The 16,611-nt window shown below is 52.7% G+C and overlaps 3 protein-coding genes across 3 annotated transcripts in view; 1 reads left to right on the top strand and 2 right to left on the bottom strand.

Annotated features, from left to right (window-relative positions):
• Positions 1 to 91: 91 nt before the first annotated feature.
• CCS (copper chaperone for superoxide dismutase) lies at positions 92 to 7,043 on the bottom strand. Its single transcript, XM_054033563.1, has 8 exons — positions 6,901 to 7,043; positions 5,790 to 5,862; positions 5,567 to 5,704; positions 4,484 to 4,661; positions 3,895 to 3,955; positions 2,915 to 2,992; positions 1,822 to 1,925; positions 92 to 1,372 (listed from the first exon to the last, which is right to left on the bottom strand). Exons 1-8 carry the CDS (start codon positions 6,946 to 6,948, stop codon positions 1,219 to 1,221), a joined length of 834 nt encoding a protein of 277 aa, XP_053889538.1. The 5' UTR covers positions 6,949 to 7,043; the 3' UTR covers positions 92 to 1,218.
• A 289-nt stretch (positions 7,044 to 7,332) lies between these two features.
• Positions 7,333 to 16,611, top strand: part of LOC128840304 (uncharacterized) — a 39,365-nt gene continuing 30,086 nt past the window's right edge. The window contains exons 1-2 of the mRNA XM_054034133.1: positions 7,333 to 10,079; positions 16,412 to 16,548. Coding sequence (XP_053890108.1) covers positions 7,348 to 10,079; positions 16,412 to 16,548 — 2,869 coding nt within the window. The 5' untranslated portion in view covers positions 7,333 to 7,347. The remainder of the gene's footprint in view (positions 10,080 to 16,411; positions 16,549 to 16,611) is intronic.
• On the bottom strand, positions 11,338 to 16,453 carry LOC128840073 (putative nuclease HARBI1). Its single transcript, XM_054033562.1, has 2 exons — positions 15,366 to 16,453; positions 11,338 to 14,720 (listed from the first exon to the last, which is right to left on the bottom strand). The coding sequence occupies exons 1-2, from the start codon at positions 16,069 to 16,071 to the stop codon at positions 14,320 to 14,322; spliced, it is 1,107 nt and encodes a 368-aa protein (XP_053889537.1). The 5' UTR covers positions 16,072 to 16,453; the 3' UTR covers positions 11,338 to 14,319.

Below are 16,611 nucleotides of genomic sequence, written 5' to 3'. Positions count from 1 at the left end.
TGCATTTATACAGCATCTTGCACAGTAGGTGCCTGAGGACTGGGCACCACCACAATGCAAGCTGACCACCTTGGGCAGCAAGACAGCAGGGTGACAGTAGGAAAATATTATTTAATGGCAGATTCAGTGCACATGAAAGATACTTAAAGTCATCTCCGCCTCTACAGCTGATTTTAAATGGAAAACAGGCTACAGCCTAACCCAGACCCTCCTGTCTGGCTGCCTATGCTCAGGCTGCAGCTTTCTAGAAACATTTGTCAGGCATAGGTAGCTCAGCACCTTCTCCTCTTTTGCAGTGCATGCAATCCACAGCACTTGCGACCTTGGCTACTGCCAGACAGATTTCCCAAAACAGTCTGGGGCAAGCAGAGCAGCAAGAGACTTCGATCCTGAGCTCAAAGAAACCTTTGCAGGTTTCCTGTAGATACTTATGTAACTCCAGCGACTAATGCCCTCTGTGGACAATGTCCTATCTGTTTATATGGCTTAGCAGAAAGAGCACTAGTTTGGGAAACCTGGGTTCTAAACCCAGTTCTGCCACTGGCCTGCTAGGTGACCTTGGGCAAATCACGTCCCCCCCGTGCTTCAGTTTCCTCATATGTAAAATGCAGATGATACTAAACCCCTTTGTAAAGTGCTTGGTGATATGCTGGTTCAGAGTGGCAGATATGAACTAGTGATTATTAATATTTTATTATTAAAGGTTCAACTCCCCCCTCCCCCCCAACCCATCTACTTAGTGCAAAAGTGATCACAAGAGAACTCCCAAGCTTCCTGCCTCCCCCTTTTCTAGTTCCCCCAGCAAAACCACCCTTGATATCCCAGCACTTTAAAAAGGAACAAATAAGCAAGGGGAGGGGGGGTAGAGAGAGAATTAAGATGCTTTTTTCACTGCCTTTACAAATCCCAAAGCAGCAAAAAACTGCAGAGCCTATTTACCGCTCCCCTATAAAATGAGACATCGTCTCTAGCAAGTTTAGGAGCACCCAGCTGGGGAAGGGTCAGGACACGAAACTGCTCAGAGGTTGGCAATAGAAGAACGAGACTGTGGGATGAGACGGGGACACTGTGAAGAAGTCCAGTCCCCACCTAAAGCTCACGTCAGATCTAACTATACCGCAGGCCCAAAGTGCCACCCCTTTGATGTTAGAAACAGACTGAGCCTCGGCATAGAGCAACAACCAGTAGGCATAATGTGGAGAAAGGAAAGTCATAATCCTACAGGTGAGGGGTGGGCTGGCCAAGCTTCCTCCTGGCTGGCCCTGCCACTGGCTTCTCCCGCTCCTCCCACAGCGTCACGCCATCACAGGTGCAGATTTGCTTGGGGTTCTCGAACAGCCCAGCAGATCGGGCAATGATCCCACAGGCCAGCCTGGAAGGGAGGGAGGGAGGGAGCATTAGCAGATGCTGTGCTGCCAGGGGCTCCAGTCCCTGCAGACTAAATGGGCAGCCCCATGACCTGACCATTTGCCCAGTCAAAGGTCAGGCAAGACCAGACATCTTACTTGTTACAGTGCAAGAGGCAAGCTGTACCAAGACAATAAAGAGGCGTTAACCCCTCCTTTGACCATACCTGCAGATCCCACTCTTGCCTCATGCCCCTTTGGCGGGAGGGGAAAGGGAAGGAAGAGAGACTGACCCCCCTCAACTTCCTATAGCTCCCTTAGGTTAAGCCATCCTTCCTCCCAGGCTCACAGTTGATCCCATTCCTCCATGCTGTTGCCCAGTCTGACAGTCAGTTTGACCCCCGAGTATTTGTGCCAGCAAGATGCTGCCTTGAGCTACTCCCCTGGTTCCTGCTTCTTCCCCCTGGCTCCTCACCTCTCACCCGAGTTCCCACAGACTTTAGAGAGTGGGTGACCCCCACGGCCAAGGTCGTCCTCACCAGAATCCACCACCAGAGAGCGGCCGATGATGTCCCAGACCTAGGAAGGATCACAGCCTTTGGCCATCCCTGTTGCATGTGTGGATCCCCAGTTCCCCTGGTAGAGGCCATTAAAGTCCTCTGCATGATGAGAACCAGTGCATCCAGGCACAGCTTGGAGTGGGGTTTGCGCCCTGGAGCCAGGGAAAGTGCAGTCATCTCTAAAGGAGCTAATCCCTGCGCCCTAGTTTCCCTTCCACTGCTGCCATCTCAGCCTCTGCCCCTCCCCAGGAGCTCGGCTCCCTGTCCCACTGCACCATGTGGGTGGCCCATCGGCTGGAGGGAAGATGAGACCCCACTCCTGCAGTTCCCAGGAGAGCAGCTGACGGAAGGTTTTGACTAGAGGAGGGGAAAGCAAAGGCAGCCCCAAACTGCTACGTGCTCTTTGTGCTCCCCCCTTCCCACCTGGGATATTACACCTACTGCTTCAGGGTTCTGACTAGTTTAACTATTAGAGACCAGGGTGAGACCTAGTGTTTGGGGTCAGAATATCCCACATCTGCTACTGGAGGCACACCTTCCTCTGAAGCACCTGGTGGAAGAAGAGATCCTGAGCGACATGGCCCTGGGGTCTGAGCTATTCAGGCAGTTCCTCTGTTCCTATGATATCCCTAAGAGCAAAAGTGTTTTGTAGGATTCATAAAAGGATCAGACATTCTCATCTCTATCAAGTGTCCGGAGTTATAATATTAGAGAACCTGGAGCTGAGGAAAGGAGTTATCCCTCTTGTTTCACAGCAGGAGTCTACCCCTAGCAAATGGGGTCAGGAGGAATGTTCCTTGGGTGAGGTTATCTCAGCAAAGCCTAATGGAGGGTTAAGAGCCCCTTCCTCTGAAGCAGCTGTGGGACAGCTAGATGGGCTCGCTGTTCTGATCCACTGTAGTGATGCCTTTCTGAAAGGAACAGTAGGATCCCTCAATATGCCCTAATCTGACACAGCTCCCACTGGTGTCTCCCCAGCAATCCCTTGTGCAGATCAGGGGACCTCACCTTTAGCCGGGTATCCTCCATCCGGAAGTCTGCTCTTCCATTGCTGCCAGCCAGCACGTTGCCAAGGTCTCCGAGATGCTGGAACAGAGCATCCACCCACACAGTCAGACCCTGGGAACTTTGACTCGAACCACAAACGCAGCAAGAGCAGAGCAAATTTTCTTCACTCATTCTTTTCTGGCTGAAGAAAACCTAGCTTTTCAACCAAAACCAATATTTGGGTTGAAAATTTCTAGAATTCTGACAAAGAAATGGCCACAAAACCTTATGTTTAACCAAAAACAGTTTTTGAAAACCAAAATTATTTACGGTTTTATGGAAAGATTTTGGGGGGAAATTTTGTTTTCCAAAATTTCAAAGAAAACAACAATTGGTATTTTCCAAGGGGGTGAATAACAACTCTGTGGGCTGTGATCAGGCTGTGTTGGACAAGTATTTCAGTTTAGTTTGTTTCAAAGCCAAGCTGTATCTGGCCCCACATGGCAAAGTGAGAGCCAACTAATGTGGGCATGCAAATGGAAACCATTGCTCAGAGGTCCCCAAGAGCAGCAGAGGCAGGAATGTGGCAGCCTGAGGACTGGGAAAGGTGCCTTTTCTTGGAGAACTACAATGTTTGAAGTCTTTGCTGTCTCTGGACAGATGATTGACTGTTTCATTCTGGCTTACCCTCTATTGAGTCAACCCCCGTGCCTCCTCAGCACCACACTGGGGTCAGCACTGACTGCCAAAGAAGAGCATCCCCTATCAAGTCACCCACAGAACTGACTAAGAGGAGAGTGCCCTACTGAGTCCCCAGCTCCATGCAGCACAGCAAGCCACCCCTTCCATCACACTGGGGTGAGCATTGACTGAGAGGAGAGCACCCTCCCCAGAGGCACTCACTCCTCTCCCTGCAGCACTGCGCCCGCTAGCATCACCAAAGGGCACTGGGGCCAGCCCTGACCGTGAGGGCAGAATGCATAAACATGACCAGAACTCACCCTGTGTGCATCCTGCGGGCCCCCGTGATGCTTCCCGTCTGGGTTGAAATGGTCTCCACAACTGTTTGGGGAAAAACAAAACAAAAAAGGAAGCCAGGATGACCTAGTGCAGAGGCCTCACACCACAGCCTCCAGAGAGATCTGGCCGGCTACCTGCTCTACTCTACATTTCAACATAGGGTTGGAACGTGCACTGGCCAAAGGGGAAGGAGCTGAACAGGGAAACAGCCTCACCCCCCTAACAGCTCATGTCCTCTTGCTTTGACTATCTACGTGCCTCCCCCAGACACAGGCCAATCTCACTGAACTAGTGTCATCAGATGCACTCTTCACAGTTGCTGAAAAATGGAGGGCCTAATGGAGAGGGCACTGGGCTGGGAGCCCTGGGTTCTATTACAGGCTCTGCCACTGACCTTAGGAAGGTCCCTCCCTTTGTCTCTCAATGCCTCAGTTTCCCCATCTGTTAAATGGGAATTTTGACACTAAATGCCATTAAGTTGGGAGGCACTCATTTCCTTTAAGTACCTTTGCAAACCCCAGCTTGCTACACTGGACAGCAACACCTCCCTGCAGGGGAGAGGTCTCTTACCTGTCACAGGAGTTTGTGACATCCCCAAATTCATGGACGTGCAGTCCATGCAACCCTGGCTCCAGACCATCAATGGTCCCTTCAATGAGACACTTCTCTGGGGAGACCTGCAGGAATCTCACCACCCCTTGGACGAGGCTGGGGCCTGACATCATGGCCACAGCTGCACCGAGGTTCTCTAAAAGGGAGGGCAAAGTCAGGTGGACATAGACAGTCACAGCCGCCCGCATTCCCCTCCCCAACCAAGATGTAGGGGAGCTCCTGCTGCCAGACAGCATAGCAGCACCAGTGTCCAAGAACTCCCTGAGGAGCAGCTGAGAGGATGAATCACAACACAGGCTGTTTAGGGAAGGGGAAGATATTGGCCACTCAGCACAATGGAACTGAGGACCGTTCTGTGTATTATGGTATGGCCCAGGGGCTAGGGCACTAGCCTAGGATTTGGGAGATCCAGGTTCAAGTCCTTGCTCTGACCCAATTTCCCTGGAGCAGCTGTGTTAATCTGTATCCGCAAAAAGAACAAGAGTACTTGTGGCACCTTAGAGACTAACACACGTATTTGAGCAAAAAAAAAGCTTATGCTCAAATAAATTTGTTAGTCTCTAAGGTGCCACAAGTACTCCTATTCTTTTTCCAGTTTCCCTGTTTGACAGTGGGTAAGTCCCTTATCGGGAAACTGAGACACAGAGAGGCTAATAGCACTGCCCTGCCTTCCAGGGAAGCTGTGAGGGTAGATACAGTAAAGACTGTGAAGCACCCAAATACTACAGTGATGAGGATAATAAAACTACCTTACACAGATAGATCATATAGAGGCACCCATCTTACATCGGGGCCCCCGACATACCAGACACCACATGCCCTCCCCCCCGTTTCAGGTGCACCATAGACACACAGCGTGAAGCAGCCCCTGCTTTGAAGAGCTCACAGCATAAAGAGCCAAACACAATGCCGAGAGGGGAAGGGATTTGCCCAGCAGCAGAACCAGGAATAGAACCCACAGCAATAGACTGGAACTCCTAGCCGCTACCCCATGCTACCGCTTGTTCCTTTCAGGCTATGACCCAGGGACTCCATACTCACGTGGTTCACTGCTCCCCATGCCCTTCAGCACAGCCCGGCGGCCTGTGCTCTCCAGCAGGCCCTTCACCTTCCCAGCACTCATGCTGGTCTCCACCAGCACAGTCTGAGAGTCCAGCTGAATGTCCAGCACCTGGAGCCCTGCAGGAAAAGCCCTGGTATGGTGAAAACAGCAGGAGCCCACCCCAGCTGTCATGGGGAATGGGAGGGCTGGAGCGTCTCTCACCTGTTGCTCCTTGCAGAGAGGCCTGCACGGCATCCACGCATTCCTGGCAGTTCATCTGCACTGCGAACTCCAGCTGGTTGATTTTAGGAGGCATGTGAGACAGGGTTTGTCATGAAAACCAATCCAACTCTCCACCTTGGCAGTCTTCATCCATCAGCCCTACCCCAGAACTAGAACACCTCTCTTGAACATGGTTCAAAAAAGAACTAGGTAAGTTCATGGAGGAGAGGTCCATCAATGGCTCTTAGCCAGGATGGGCAGGGATGTATCCCTAGCCTGTTTGCCAGAAGCTGGAAATTGGTGGCAGGGGGTAGATCACTTGATGATTACCTGTTCTGTTCATTCCCTTTGGTCTGACCCAGCATGTTCATGCCAGCAGAGGGGGGTTTCCTGTTCTCTCCAGAATTGCCCCCCACCTAGAGGAAGCTAAACCAACCACCTCATACCCTACAACTGTACAATCCTCCCTACATTGGGCAGTTTGGATTTCTCATCTCCAGCAACTTCCCCTCTCTCAATCCCTCCCATGCAGGGATTCTGCATTGTGCCACACATGCTCATACATAAGGTGACTTTGCCCCCCATGTTCATTGGTCCACCCACAAGATATTTGTGTTCTGCCCCATTCATCCCTCTCCTTGCTACTCCTTACACAGGGGACTTTGCCCCAGAGGCATATGTCCTCCAGAAAGAGACTGTCTCTCATTCCCTCCACCACGGCACACAATTTCTTTCTCCTCCAGGCATATACACAGGGGACTTAACCCTCAAGAAGTGTACCTCCCCCACCCCCAGCATGCCCTCGTGACTCTCACTATCCTCCCAAAACACACACAGGGCACTATGTTCCCCCACCTACAAGCGTTGACAACTCTGAGGACAGATCTTATCACGAGTCTCATGTGGTTTGGCGTGCCCCGGGCTCCTGGCAGTGGGACGATCCCAGATCAGCTTTGATTAAGCTCGGAAGAGCTTTGCAGTGCAAATAAACACAGGTACCAAAGGGGAAGGGACTTGCCCAATAGCAGCAGCAGAGCCAGGAACAGAACCTGCCCCGGCACGTTGCCTCCTAGAGGCACAACTCAGCTTCCCCACTGCGGAGTCTCCTTACCCGGCAGCTGGGGCCCCCTGCTTCCCCAGGCCCTGGCGTCGCCTCCATCGCTCGCTCCCGTCTGCCCCTCAGCTGTGCCTGCCAGGACAGGACTCGTTTCCAGGAAACGCGCCGGTAACGACACTTCCGGCCGCCAGCCTGATTGGCGGAAGCTGAGACGCCGCCTAGCGGCCGCCGAGCCCCACCAAAAGTCTCGCAGGGAAGGCACGAACTATTTCCGGTGCGCTGTTACCATGGAAACTCTGCTTGCTGAGACGCCCTCCAGGCTCTGAGCCGGGAAGTGGCGAGCAAGGGCCGGCCTGAGCCCCGGGATTAGGACGCAGCGGCTGGGGGTTGTGGTGAGCCCAGGGGCCTGCCTCCCCGCGTGGTCTGGGAGCCGGGAACGAGAGGCTGCTGGGAGGCCGAGGGTCAGAATCCTCTCTGGGCCCCTGAGCGGGCGTGTCCGTCATGCCCCGCGCTGGCTCCTCCTGGGATCGCTATGCCTTGGAGGAGACGGAGGAAGTGACCCAGACGCTGCACCGGGTCTACCAGGGCATCCTGGCCCCGCTCTCCCTCTTCCAGCCTCCTTCAAAGGGGCCCCCAGGAGCCTCACAGCCCACCCTAGCCCCACCCAGCCCCCAGCTCCATGGTACACAGGAGACTAGTTCTGCCGAGCCTCCCAGCACCCCGGAGACCAGCCACACGCTACCATCTGGCTCCCCAAAGACTCCAGTGCCTGCATTCTCTATCCCCGTTTCCCTAGCTGCTCTGACCCAGTTGATTGAAGGGCGCCTTTCTTTGGGCAGGGAGTCATTGCCCATCTCCAGCCAGGCAGGACAGGTCTTCAAGGAGATCATCCTGGCAGAAGTAAAATTCGCCTGGGAGGATGCCAGTCAGTCACTCTCCAACCCAGCCCTCAGCAGCTGGCAGAACAAGGACCTATACCAGCATCTGGTGGCATACATCACACTTGTCTCTGAACACCTCTTCTTCCACTATCTCTGCCTGATGGAGCTCCACCGGGGCATGGCTGTCTTCACTGACTATGCCAACCTCACCCGCTTCGCAGCCCAGCTCTCTCTGGACTGCTCCAGTCTCCTCAATATGGCTGCCATCCAGCGCCATCTCATTGCAGAGCTGAAGACCCCGCAGAACCACTTTTTTCTTGACAGCAAGCCAGCTCGGCCAGAGCGAAAACGGCCACCACAGAGAGGCCGGCACTCAGCCAGAAGCACTGTGGGCTGCCGCCTCGGCCTCACCATGACTCACTTCATCAAACTGACCAGGCCCCACCTGCAGACATGCAGGCAGAAAATCGCAAAGGATATCAAAGAACTCGAGGAGATACCCCCACTGGATTTAAGCAGAGTCTGTCACTTAATCCCTAATGTAGAGACTTTTGACAGTTGCTTTACCAACCTGCCATGTGTAGCAGTGAGAACCCCCTGCTCCTGTACCCCTGCTTCAGAAGATCAGGAAGTCACAAAGAGAGTCAGGCATGAGGCTGGCTCCATTTCCAAAAAAAGTCATTCATTGCCCAATATGAGAGCCGGGCAACTCCTCTCAGATGAACTTGGGATCCATCTTCCCCCTCGCCCCCTCACACCGATCGTGCCCAGTCACTATGCTGAGTCAGCAACAGATGGCAATCTTGAAGAGTCCATGGCCATAGCCGAGGACCTTCGCAAGCTAGTTCAAGGCTCCCTCCTCAGAAGTGGTAACAGAAGAGATGAGAGTGAGGACGCAGAACTGCCTCCCATCATTGGAGCACTGACACGACGCAGAGCCAATGTAACCAAACTCCAGCAGCTTCAGGAGACACTTAGATGCCTCCAAGAAGAGGAGATGGCTGAGCAACAGCTGAGAGATATGGTAGTTTTTGCACCACCCACTCACCCTCAAGGTGCCACGGTGAATCTTCAAATACACCATGGCATGGTAGCAAAGGCAGCTGACCTACAAGTGTCTGACAGAGCACTTGTTGACTCTGTGGCAATTCAGAGATACGGCCCCTTGTACAATGATCTTCTGGGAGAGATTGATACTGCTACAGTGAGTTACCTGGATGCAAAGCTTTCAGCTGGGGAAGAGATCCGGGAAATTTACAAGGAACTGATAAAAATCATCCCCACAGAATATCTGAGATTTGACCAAGGACCCTTGATAGAGCCTGCAGCTGTGAACGTGGACTTATCCAACAGCTTGGCTTCCTCCACGCTGACCAAAAGGAAAAATGAGCAGGTAATCAATACAGAATTGAATAAGCTGCTGCCCACTGGACCGTTCAGCACCCAGAAAGTCACTACACCAGTGCAATCAAGTTTGCCCCTTGTGATTGCCCGTAAACAAAAAACCACTTGGTATCAGTGGTGGAAATCTGCCCTCAACGCCGATGACTACCTGAAATATGTATCCACCAAGGAGTCTGATTACCTGCATGTGATATTTCATTTGTACAATGAGGGGGAGGAGCCACTTTTCATAGATGAAGCCCAAAAGAAACAGTTGGAGGAAGCACTGAGAGAGGTAAAACGGAAAGTGGCAGAGGTCCGGTCAAAGAGAGAGAAGTACATGCCAGGGATGTGGAACACAAACACCATCATGCTTGGCGGGCTTGGGACTTTTGAGGACCAGGACCGTAAGCCTGAAGACCTCAGAGTGCTGCAGAAGCGACTGGAGAGACTCTGGGAAGTTCTTCATTTCCCTGATAGGGAGAGGCTTGATATGGCGATTAAGTACAGCTCCAACCAGTCTTATGCTCAGCTGCCAGCTATGCTCAAAGCCTGGGAGAAAGCAGCAAAGAGTATCCAGGAACGGGAGCTTTTGCTGGTAGAGCTGGAGAAGTTTGAGCAAACCGCCTCTGACCCAAACCGCTTCTTCGAAAGGAGCCTTGAGTCTTTCGCCACACGCACCTGGGAGTCGAGGACCAGAGGCCGCCTGTATGCAGCGATCGCCCAGTGCGACACCGACCTCTACATCATTCTGCCCCAGATCAAGGAGAGGTTCCATGACACTGTGACTTTCAAGGGCCGCCCATATTTGGAGAAGATGCGGTGGGACAAAGTGGAGATGCTCTACTGGCTGCAGCAGGAACGCCGTGCTGGTGCCCTGGCAAAAGAAACGGGGAGAGAGGCGAGGCTTTGGAAGCTACCTCCACTGGCTCAGGTAGGCAGCAGTGCGGGATTCTCTCCCCCATCCCAGTAATGTGCAAAGGAAAACGGATCATCTGGGTAAATGACTCAATGGGGACAGTTCTCTGATCTTGCCAGGCCAAAGTAAGGATCTTCTGTAGCCACCCTATGATGGAGAATCATCAGAAGAGGGTGAGTAAAGTGCCAAACAAGAGCAATAAATACATTACAAAGCCAGAGCAGTTAATTATTCCCTGGATCCATTACTGGCTGGTGCATCTGTTCTGGACTCAGCATACACAACTTAGAGCAGCATCACTCACACGCCTATCCTTGTAGAAAATCCAGGGAGCAAAGCTGGGCTCAGGGAGCAGATGCCAGTGTTTGGAGCACTCAAGGTGGAATGCAGCAGCCAGAAGAGGGAAGGGGAGACAGAGCACTCCATCAGAAGGTGGGGAGGAAATTGTGAGGAAGTATGGAACACCATGTGGGAAGGGATGGGAACTGGGATGGGGGGAGAGAGAGGATTCACTGGAGTAGGGGACATATAGGGAGAAGGAATGATGCAGGGAGGGAAAACAAACCAAGTTATTTTGGGCTATAAACCCCCTAGAGATGGGGTGCAAAACACTCAGCATTGGCCTAACTCTGCTCCCACTTACATCAGTGATATTTTCGCGCTGACTGTAATGGGAGCAGTCAGGTTTTGCAAAGCCCAGCCGCCCTAGGGAGTTTGTTTTCTGAAGGGCCAATGTTCTCTAAAAGGCCCAGAGTGGGCAGGAGGAGCTTGGTCAGTGTAATGGTAGGTACAAGCAATGAGCTTGTTGGGATTCTTCAGCCTACATTATACAGTTCAAGGAGTTGGACTGTATGATCCAACTAGGCATTTCTGGACTTCATATCAGTTAACCCAGTGGGCCTGGGACCACCTAACACAGCTATAAAAATGGCACCCACATCTCCTCAGTGCTGGGGGGATTGGAACTGGAAATTCATTGGAGAAAGAAGAGTTGGGAGTCAGCCCAGATACCACAGCTCAGCATGGCTTTGAAGGAAGATGGAGCTACAGCAAACTAAGGCCACTTCACTTCTGAATGAGAGCATCTACAGGGCTTAATGCCCTTAACTTCACTCCTTCAGTTAATTCAGCTTTCCAGAGTGTCCATGTGTAGACCAACCCTCACAGGCAGCCAAAACCAGACTGCCTGAATACTTGGAAGTCACTCCAACCCAATGTCCTCCGCCACAAGATCATGCTCTGCAGTGAGGGTTCTTCCCGGACCCAATGTCACCTGCCCAGTGTCAGCTGAAGAGGACTTTTCCAACATAGGGAGCAAGAATATTTTATTATGGAAAATATCTATTAACCCCTCCATACCCTATTCAAAATGGCACAACCACATCAGCTGCAAACTATTAAAGTCACCTGTAGGGACAGATTGAGCCTGGAAAATTACAGCCCCAGATATGAATTTGTCCAACTTAAAACAGAGACCATCCTTCAGCTTTAATGACAGCAATCCCACAGTACTATTCATCTGTAGAGCTGAGTGCACTTTGCAAAGATCAGTATTATCCCCATTTTACAGAAGGGAAAATAGGCAGAGAGAGAGGAAGTGATTTGCCCAATGTCACCCAGCAGGCCAGTGACCTCCCAAGTCCCAGTCCACTGCTTTATCCACTAGGCCATGCAGCCTTGCCCCAGTGAGGCATCCACTGTAGCAGAGAATCAGCACACAGCATCCAGAGCTGACTTTGCTCGCGAAGATTCCCACTGGCTAAATGAGCTGGATGGGACCCTGGCTTCACAAGGACAGGGATAGGCTGCAGTATTCCCTTGTGTCAGAGGCACCTTGGTGCCTTCTCATATGGCATTAGTAAGGGAGACGCCACTTCTATATCCCACAGTGCAGGGAAAGCTACCTGTAGGTAGCACTTAATAACTGCCTATTTCTCATAGCTGGCGATAAGAGCGCCTCACATTTACACATCAGGCTGCAAGCTCCACATTTACACATCAGGCTATCCAACTGCTTGGGCGCTCAGCTCAGCTGCAGGTACACACATGGGCCACCGTACAGCCCAGCCAATGGCCATTCCTACACCCTAGCCTGTGGATCTCAATGCCACAAGACATCATCAAGGCGAACAGCTTAGCAGCATTCATAAAGGGGTTGGACAGTATATGGCTAAAGAGAATCTCCACGAGTTCCAGAAGGGATCCAAACCATCCTGCATCGGGGCATTTAACAATCACTAACTCTTGAGGTCAGGAGAGAATGGCTCAGGAGGACAGGTTATCCCTTCATGGCAGGATTTCTTGGCCCTTCCTTTTGTAGTGATCACTATTAGAGACAAGATACTGTGCTAGAGGGATTCTCTCCTCTGATATATTGTAGCTGTTCTTATGTTCCTACGGCGTAACCACATGGAGACAGGCAGGGGAAATAATATATACACAAGGGTAGGATGAGGCCCGCATAGAGTGGTGTAGATGGACATATGGGATGTGCCTAGGTGCAAACTCCACCAAGAAAGTAAGTCTGCATTTATACAGCTCGATGGATGAGCATCCAGCTTCTGAGGACAGTCAATTTTACAAATGGGCAAGCAAAGATTAAGCAAGCGGGTGCAGTGACTCACTGTCAAAGCCAGGCATAAAATGCAGGTTCTGGCCTCCCCACTCTCTACTCCAGACACTCCTTTAACAAGAACAACCCAAACATTTCTAAGAAAATACCTTTATTTTCCCCTCACAAAAAATAGTTTCCTCCTCTATGCTGCAGGGAGCATCACCTGCAACAAGGACTGGATCGCACAGAGCAGGTGCTTTGCATGCTAAGATGGAGAACTAAGTAGCCAGTTTTGAGAGTGAGAGAACTCTGGTTGTCATCATCTGACTTGGGCCTGGTAGTACATCTGGTTTCTGCTCCCCTGGGGGTGAAATAAAGCAGAAGAGCTTAAATGGGGCACAGAAACATTAAATGCGTCCTCAACTGTCTTCTGCGCTCTCCAGTGTCACTCGAATCACTCCCAGCTCTAGCTGTCTCCCATTGCCTGCATCCACTTCATCCACAAGCTGCCCTAGAGTGGCATGGGCAGTGTCAGGGCAATCCTATGGGTATACTGATCTCTTGGCAATCAGTACTTTAGCACTGGAAAGTGGGTGAGGAACAGTTAACCTTTAGAATGCTGAAGACCAGTGTTATCATGCCTGTGCCTCTGCCTCTCCCTAGCAGGGGACCACCATGCCTCCACTCAGAGACCATTCTCCCAATCACGTGCCCCAGGCCTTGAGCCCAGTCCCCAACCCACTGCTCACCACTTCCCCCTTGGATTCCCAGCTTCATGAACCAGAGCGCAGGAGGCATCCAACAGAGCAGAGGGGGTGAAATTAGGTTTCTGCCATCTAAGAGCCAGAACCCCTCTCTCCTGCCAGCATACAGCACCCTGCCTTGGAAATGAAGGCATTAGCCAGGGCCCTCAAGAATTACAAGGCAGGAGCAAAATGGTCTGTGACAATGAGAAGGGGCTCCTTAATTTACAGTGCAGTAGGCTGCAGGCATGCACTTTTCCAAGTTGGGGCTTGGACATTTTCAGAACATAGACTAACCTGTCCTCACTACATCCCTGGCTGGAAGAGTCACTACCACTAGAACCCCTACCTACACAGGCAACTTGGCCAAAGCTGCTGGGCAGCTCAGGGATAGAGCAGGGATGATGATTTGGGGAGTTCCAATCCCCAGCTTTGCTCAGGATAGGAGGAAACACTGCTTCTCAATAAAGGAAACTTCCATTCATTACTCTCCTTTCTTTGGAGGGGTTCAGTTCACTCCGAACTGCCAGTTTCAGCCAAGCAGCAATCCATGGGCAGCCGAATTTTTTATCTCACCCGCAGCTAGACTAAAAGAGCAACAACATGTGAGAGTCAAGTACAGTTTGGCTTCAGGAACAGCCAGTCCACACCCAGTAACAGCTCTGGGGCATAAAGATGGTAGCTTCTTCCAGGCCCATAGAACCATCCTCTCAGTCACTACTCTATGGAAAAAATTAGACCAAGATTTTTAAACAAAATGCAATCCCCACAGTGAAATCCTGTGTCAGAAGCTGGAATTGCTGGCAGCTCTTCCTAGGACAGGTCAGTGTTGGGAATGCCACCAGCTCCAGGATAAGATACATTCCAGCTGCCTATAGAGAGGGTGAAGTGCGTGGTTTGTACCAGATGCTGAGGGGAAAAACTTGGCATGTTGGTCCTTTTCCCCACCAAGAGCTGTTTCAGAAGCAGCTGGTGCAGCACAAGGATGCTGCTCTAGGTCAGGCTCTCTCTGAATCGTTGCACAATTCGCGCTCTCACTGCCCGGGCCTCACTGGAGATCTGAACAAAGGGGGTTTGCACTGGGAGCTCCGGGTCAGCATCCGACCCCTCCACCAGCTCCTCCCCCTCTGCCAGGTCTAAGGGCATCCTGCGGCTCAGGGCGATGTTGTGCAGTATACAGCAGGCCAGGAAGATCTGGCAGACTTTCTGGGGGGTGTACTGCAAGGAGCCACTTGATTTATCCAGGCAGCGGAAACGCATTTTCAATAGGGTGCATGTCTGCTTGAGCACGGAGAGGGCCTCCTGGTGCATGGCATTGTACTTCTCCTCTCCCGGACTACATGGGAATAAAATTGGAGTCATGAGCCATGTTTTCAGCGGGTAACTTCGGTCTCCTGCAGGCACAGAAGGAGGATAGAAGAAATATGTTAGCACAGACTCCCCCAGGCCTTTGGAAGCTGAGCTCCCACCTTTCTTTGGGGGAAATGAAACCAAAGCACTCCCACCCCAGCCCCATAATGCGCTGTTAAAGACCACACATAGTTTAGATCTTCATCTTCGCACATTTTTAAACACATTAAGTAGTCCCATTACAGTCAATGGACTGTTCATCGCTGAAAGGTACCTGTGTGCTAAGTACTTACCAGGGTCTAAGTCTGCTCCATATTCACACTGGGAGCAGTTATAGCTCTTATCTTTCTAGATGAACCTTGCCAGTGAAGTGTCCAAGCACCTCACCATTTTACCCACATACCCCCGTGAGGCAGAGAAGTCCCTTTTACAGGCACAGGGTGGGATTAAGTGACTTGTTGAAGGTCACACAGCAGGTATGTGGCAGAGTGGTGAATTGAACTCAGCACCCTATTCCCTGGACCATCCTTCTTACCTATTGTCAGTCATGCTGAGATACAGATCATCCCGCCAGGTGCCGGGCGTGAGGGATCACTATGTTCGGTGAACAGGGTCAGGGGGCTGCTCCACCATGGAGAGGCCTCTCTGGTTGCCCACCCCCCAGAGCATCATTGTCTGTCCTGACTCACCCAGCAGCCACAGCCCGTCAAGCCGGGCTCCGTCAAGCAGCCGAGCAAGGGCAGAGTTCTCCAGCACGGCGGCGTTGGGGCAGGAGCCAGGGTACTTGGCCACCACGTTGATGATGGTGCCATGAGAATCACACACCACCTGCATGTTCATGGAGTGGTAGTTGCGGGCATTGCGGTAGGCAAGCTCGTTTTCTGAGGGGGCCCGCAGCGCCACATGCATGCTGCCTAGCAGGCCCAGCACCCCAGGGAAGCGGCCCTCAGCATGCCCTGCCGTGGGGACTGGGACAGGGAAGGTAATGTAGCGGGCAGCCCGGCGCTGCAGTGCCTCCAGGAATTGGGCCAGGCAGTTGGACATGGCTGACTGGCTGATGCCTGTAGTGTCCCGTGTGGCTGTCTGGAAGGAGCCTGAAGCCAGGAAGGTGAGGGCTGAGGTCACCTTGACGGCCACCGGCAGGGCGTGGCTGCGACCTGTCAGGCTCTCCAGGTCAGAGCCCAGCTCGCTGCAGAGCCCCGCAATAGCTGCCTTGTCCAGACGGTAGCGCCGCAGCACCTGCTCCTCGCTGAGATCCAGGAAGGAGCTGCGGGCGCGGTACACCCGGTGCTCAGGGTAGAAACGGCGCCGCCTGCTCCGCTTCCTCCGGGCCCCCGGACCCCCCTCACTGCTGCGCTCCCGCACCCGCCGCAGCAACAGCACTGCCTCCGACATCTTTCCCACGCCTAGCGGGCCCCGGGGGCAGGAACCACCCAACCCCTAGCGTAGCTAAGGGAGAGAAACGAGGAGATCCACCGCCATACCCCAGGGCGGGAGGAGGGCTGGTGGCAGCACAGGGGGCCCCTCAGGCAGGAGCCCTACCCCCAGTAGGGGTGGGAGGTGCGAGCTGGGCGTGTCGGGAGATGCCCATCTACACACCGCCTAGGGGTATTGATGCCGCCAGCGGGCACCTCCCCCACCCCCAGAAAAGAGGGGCAGGAGCCACTGGCCGAGCAGGGCGCGGGTAGCACGAAGCCGCTGCGCCCCGTCGGCAACCGCAACCAAATTCTTCCAGTCTCGCAGCGGCCCAGACCCCGGAACGAGCACGACGCAAAGAGATCCCACCCTTCCCCGCCAGCCCTGATTGGCTGCACTCCCCTCATGTGACCGGAACCCGCCCCTATCGGAATGCCATTGGCTGGGATGCCCGCGGTACAGACTGCCTGTCGTCCCCACAACTCATTGTTGTGACGTAAACTTCTCCTTGTCCAATAA

This window comes from Malaclemys terrapin, chromosome 7 (genome assembly GCF_027887155.1).
Source record: "Malaclemys terrapin pileata isolate rMalTer1 chromosome 7, rMalTer1.hap1, whole genome shotgun sequence".
Taxonomy (NCBI): Eukaryota; Metazoa; Chordata; order Testudines; family Emydidae; genus Malaclemys; species Malaclemys terrapin.
This window is presented reverse-complemented; position numbering and strand designations above follow the sequence as displayed.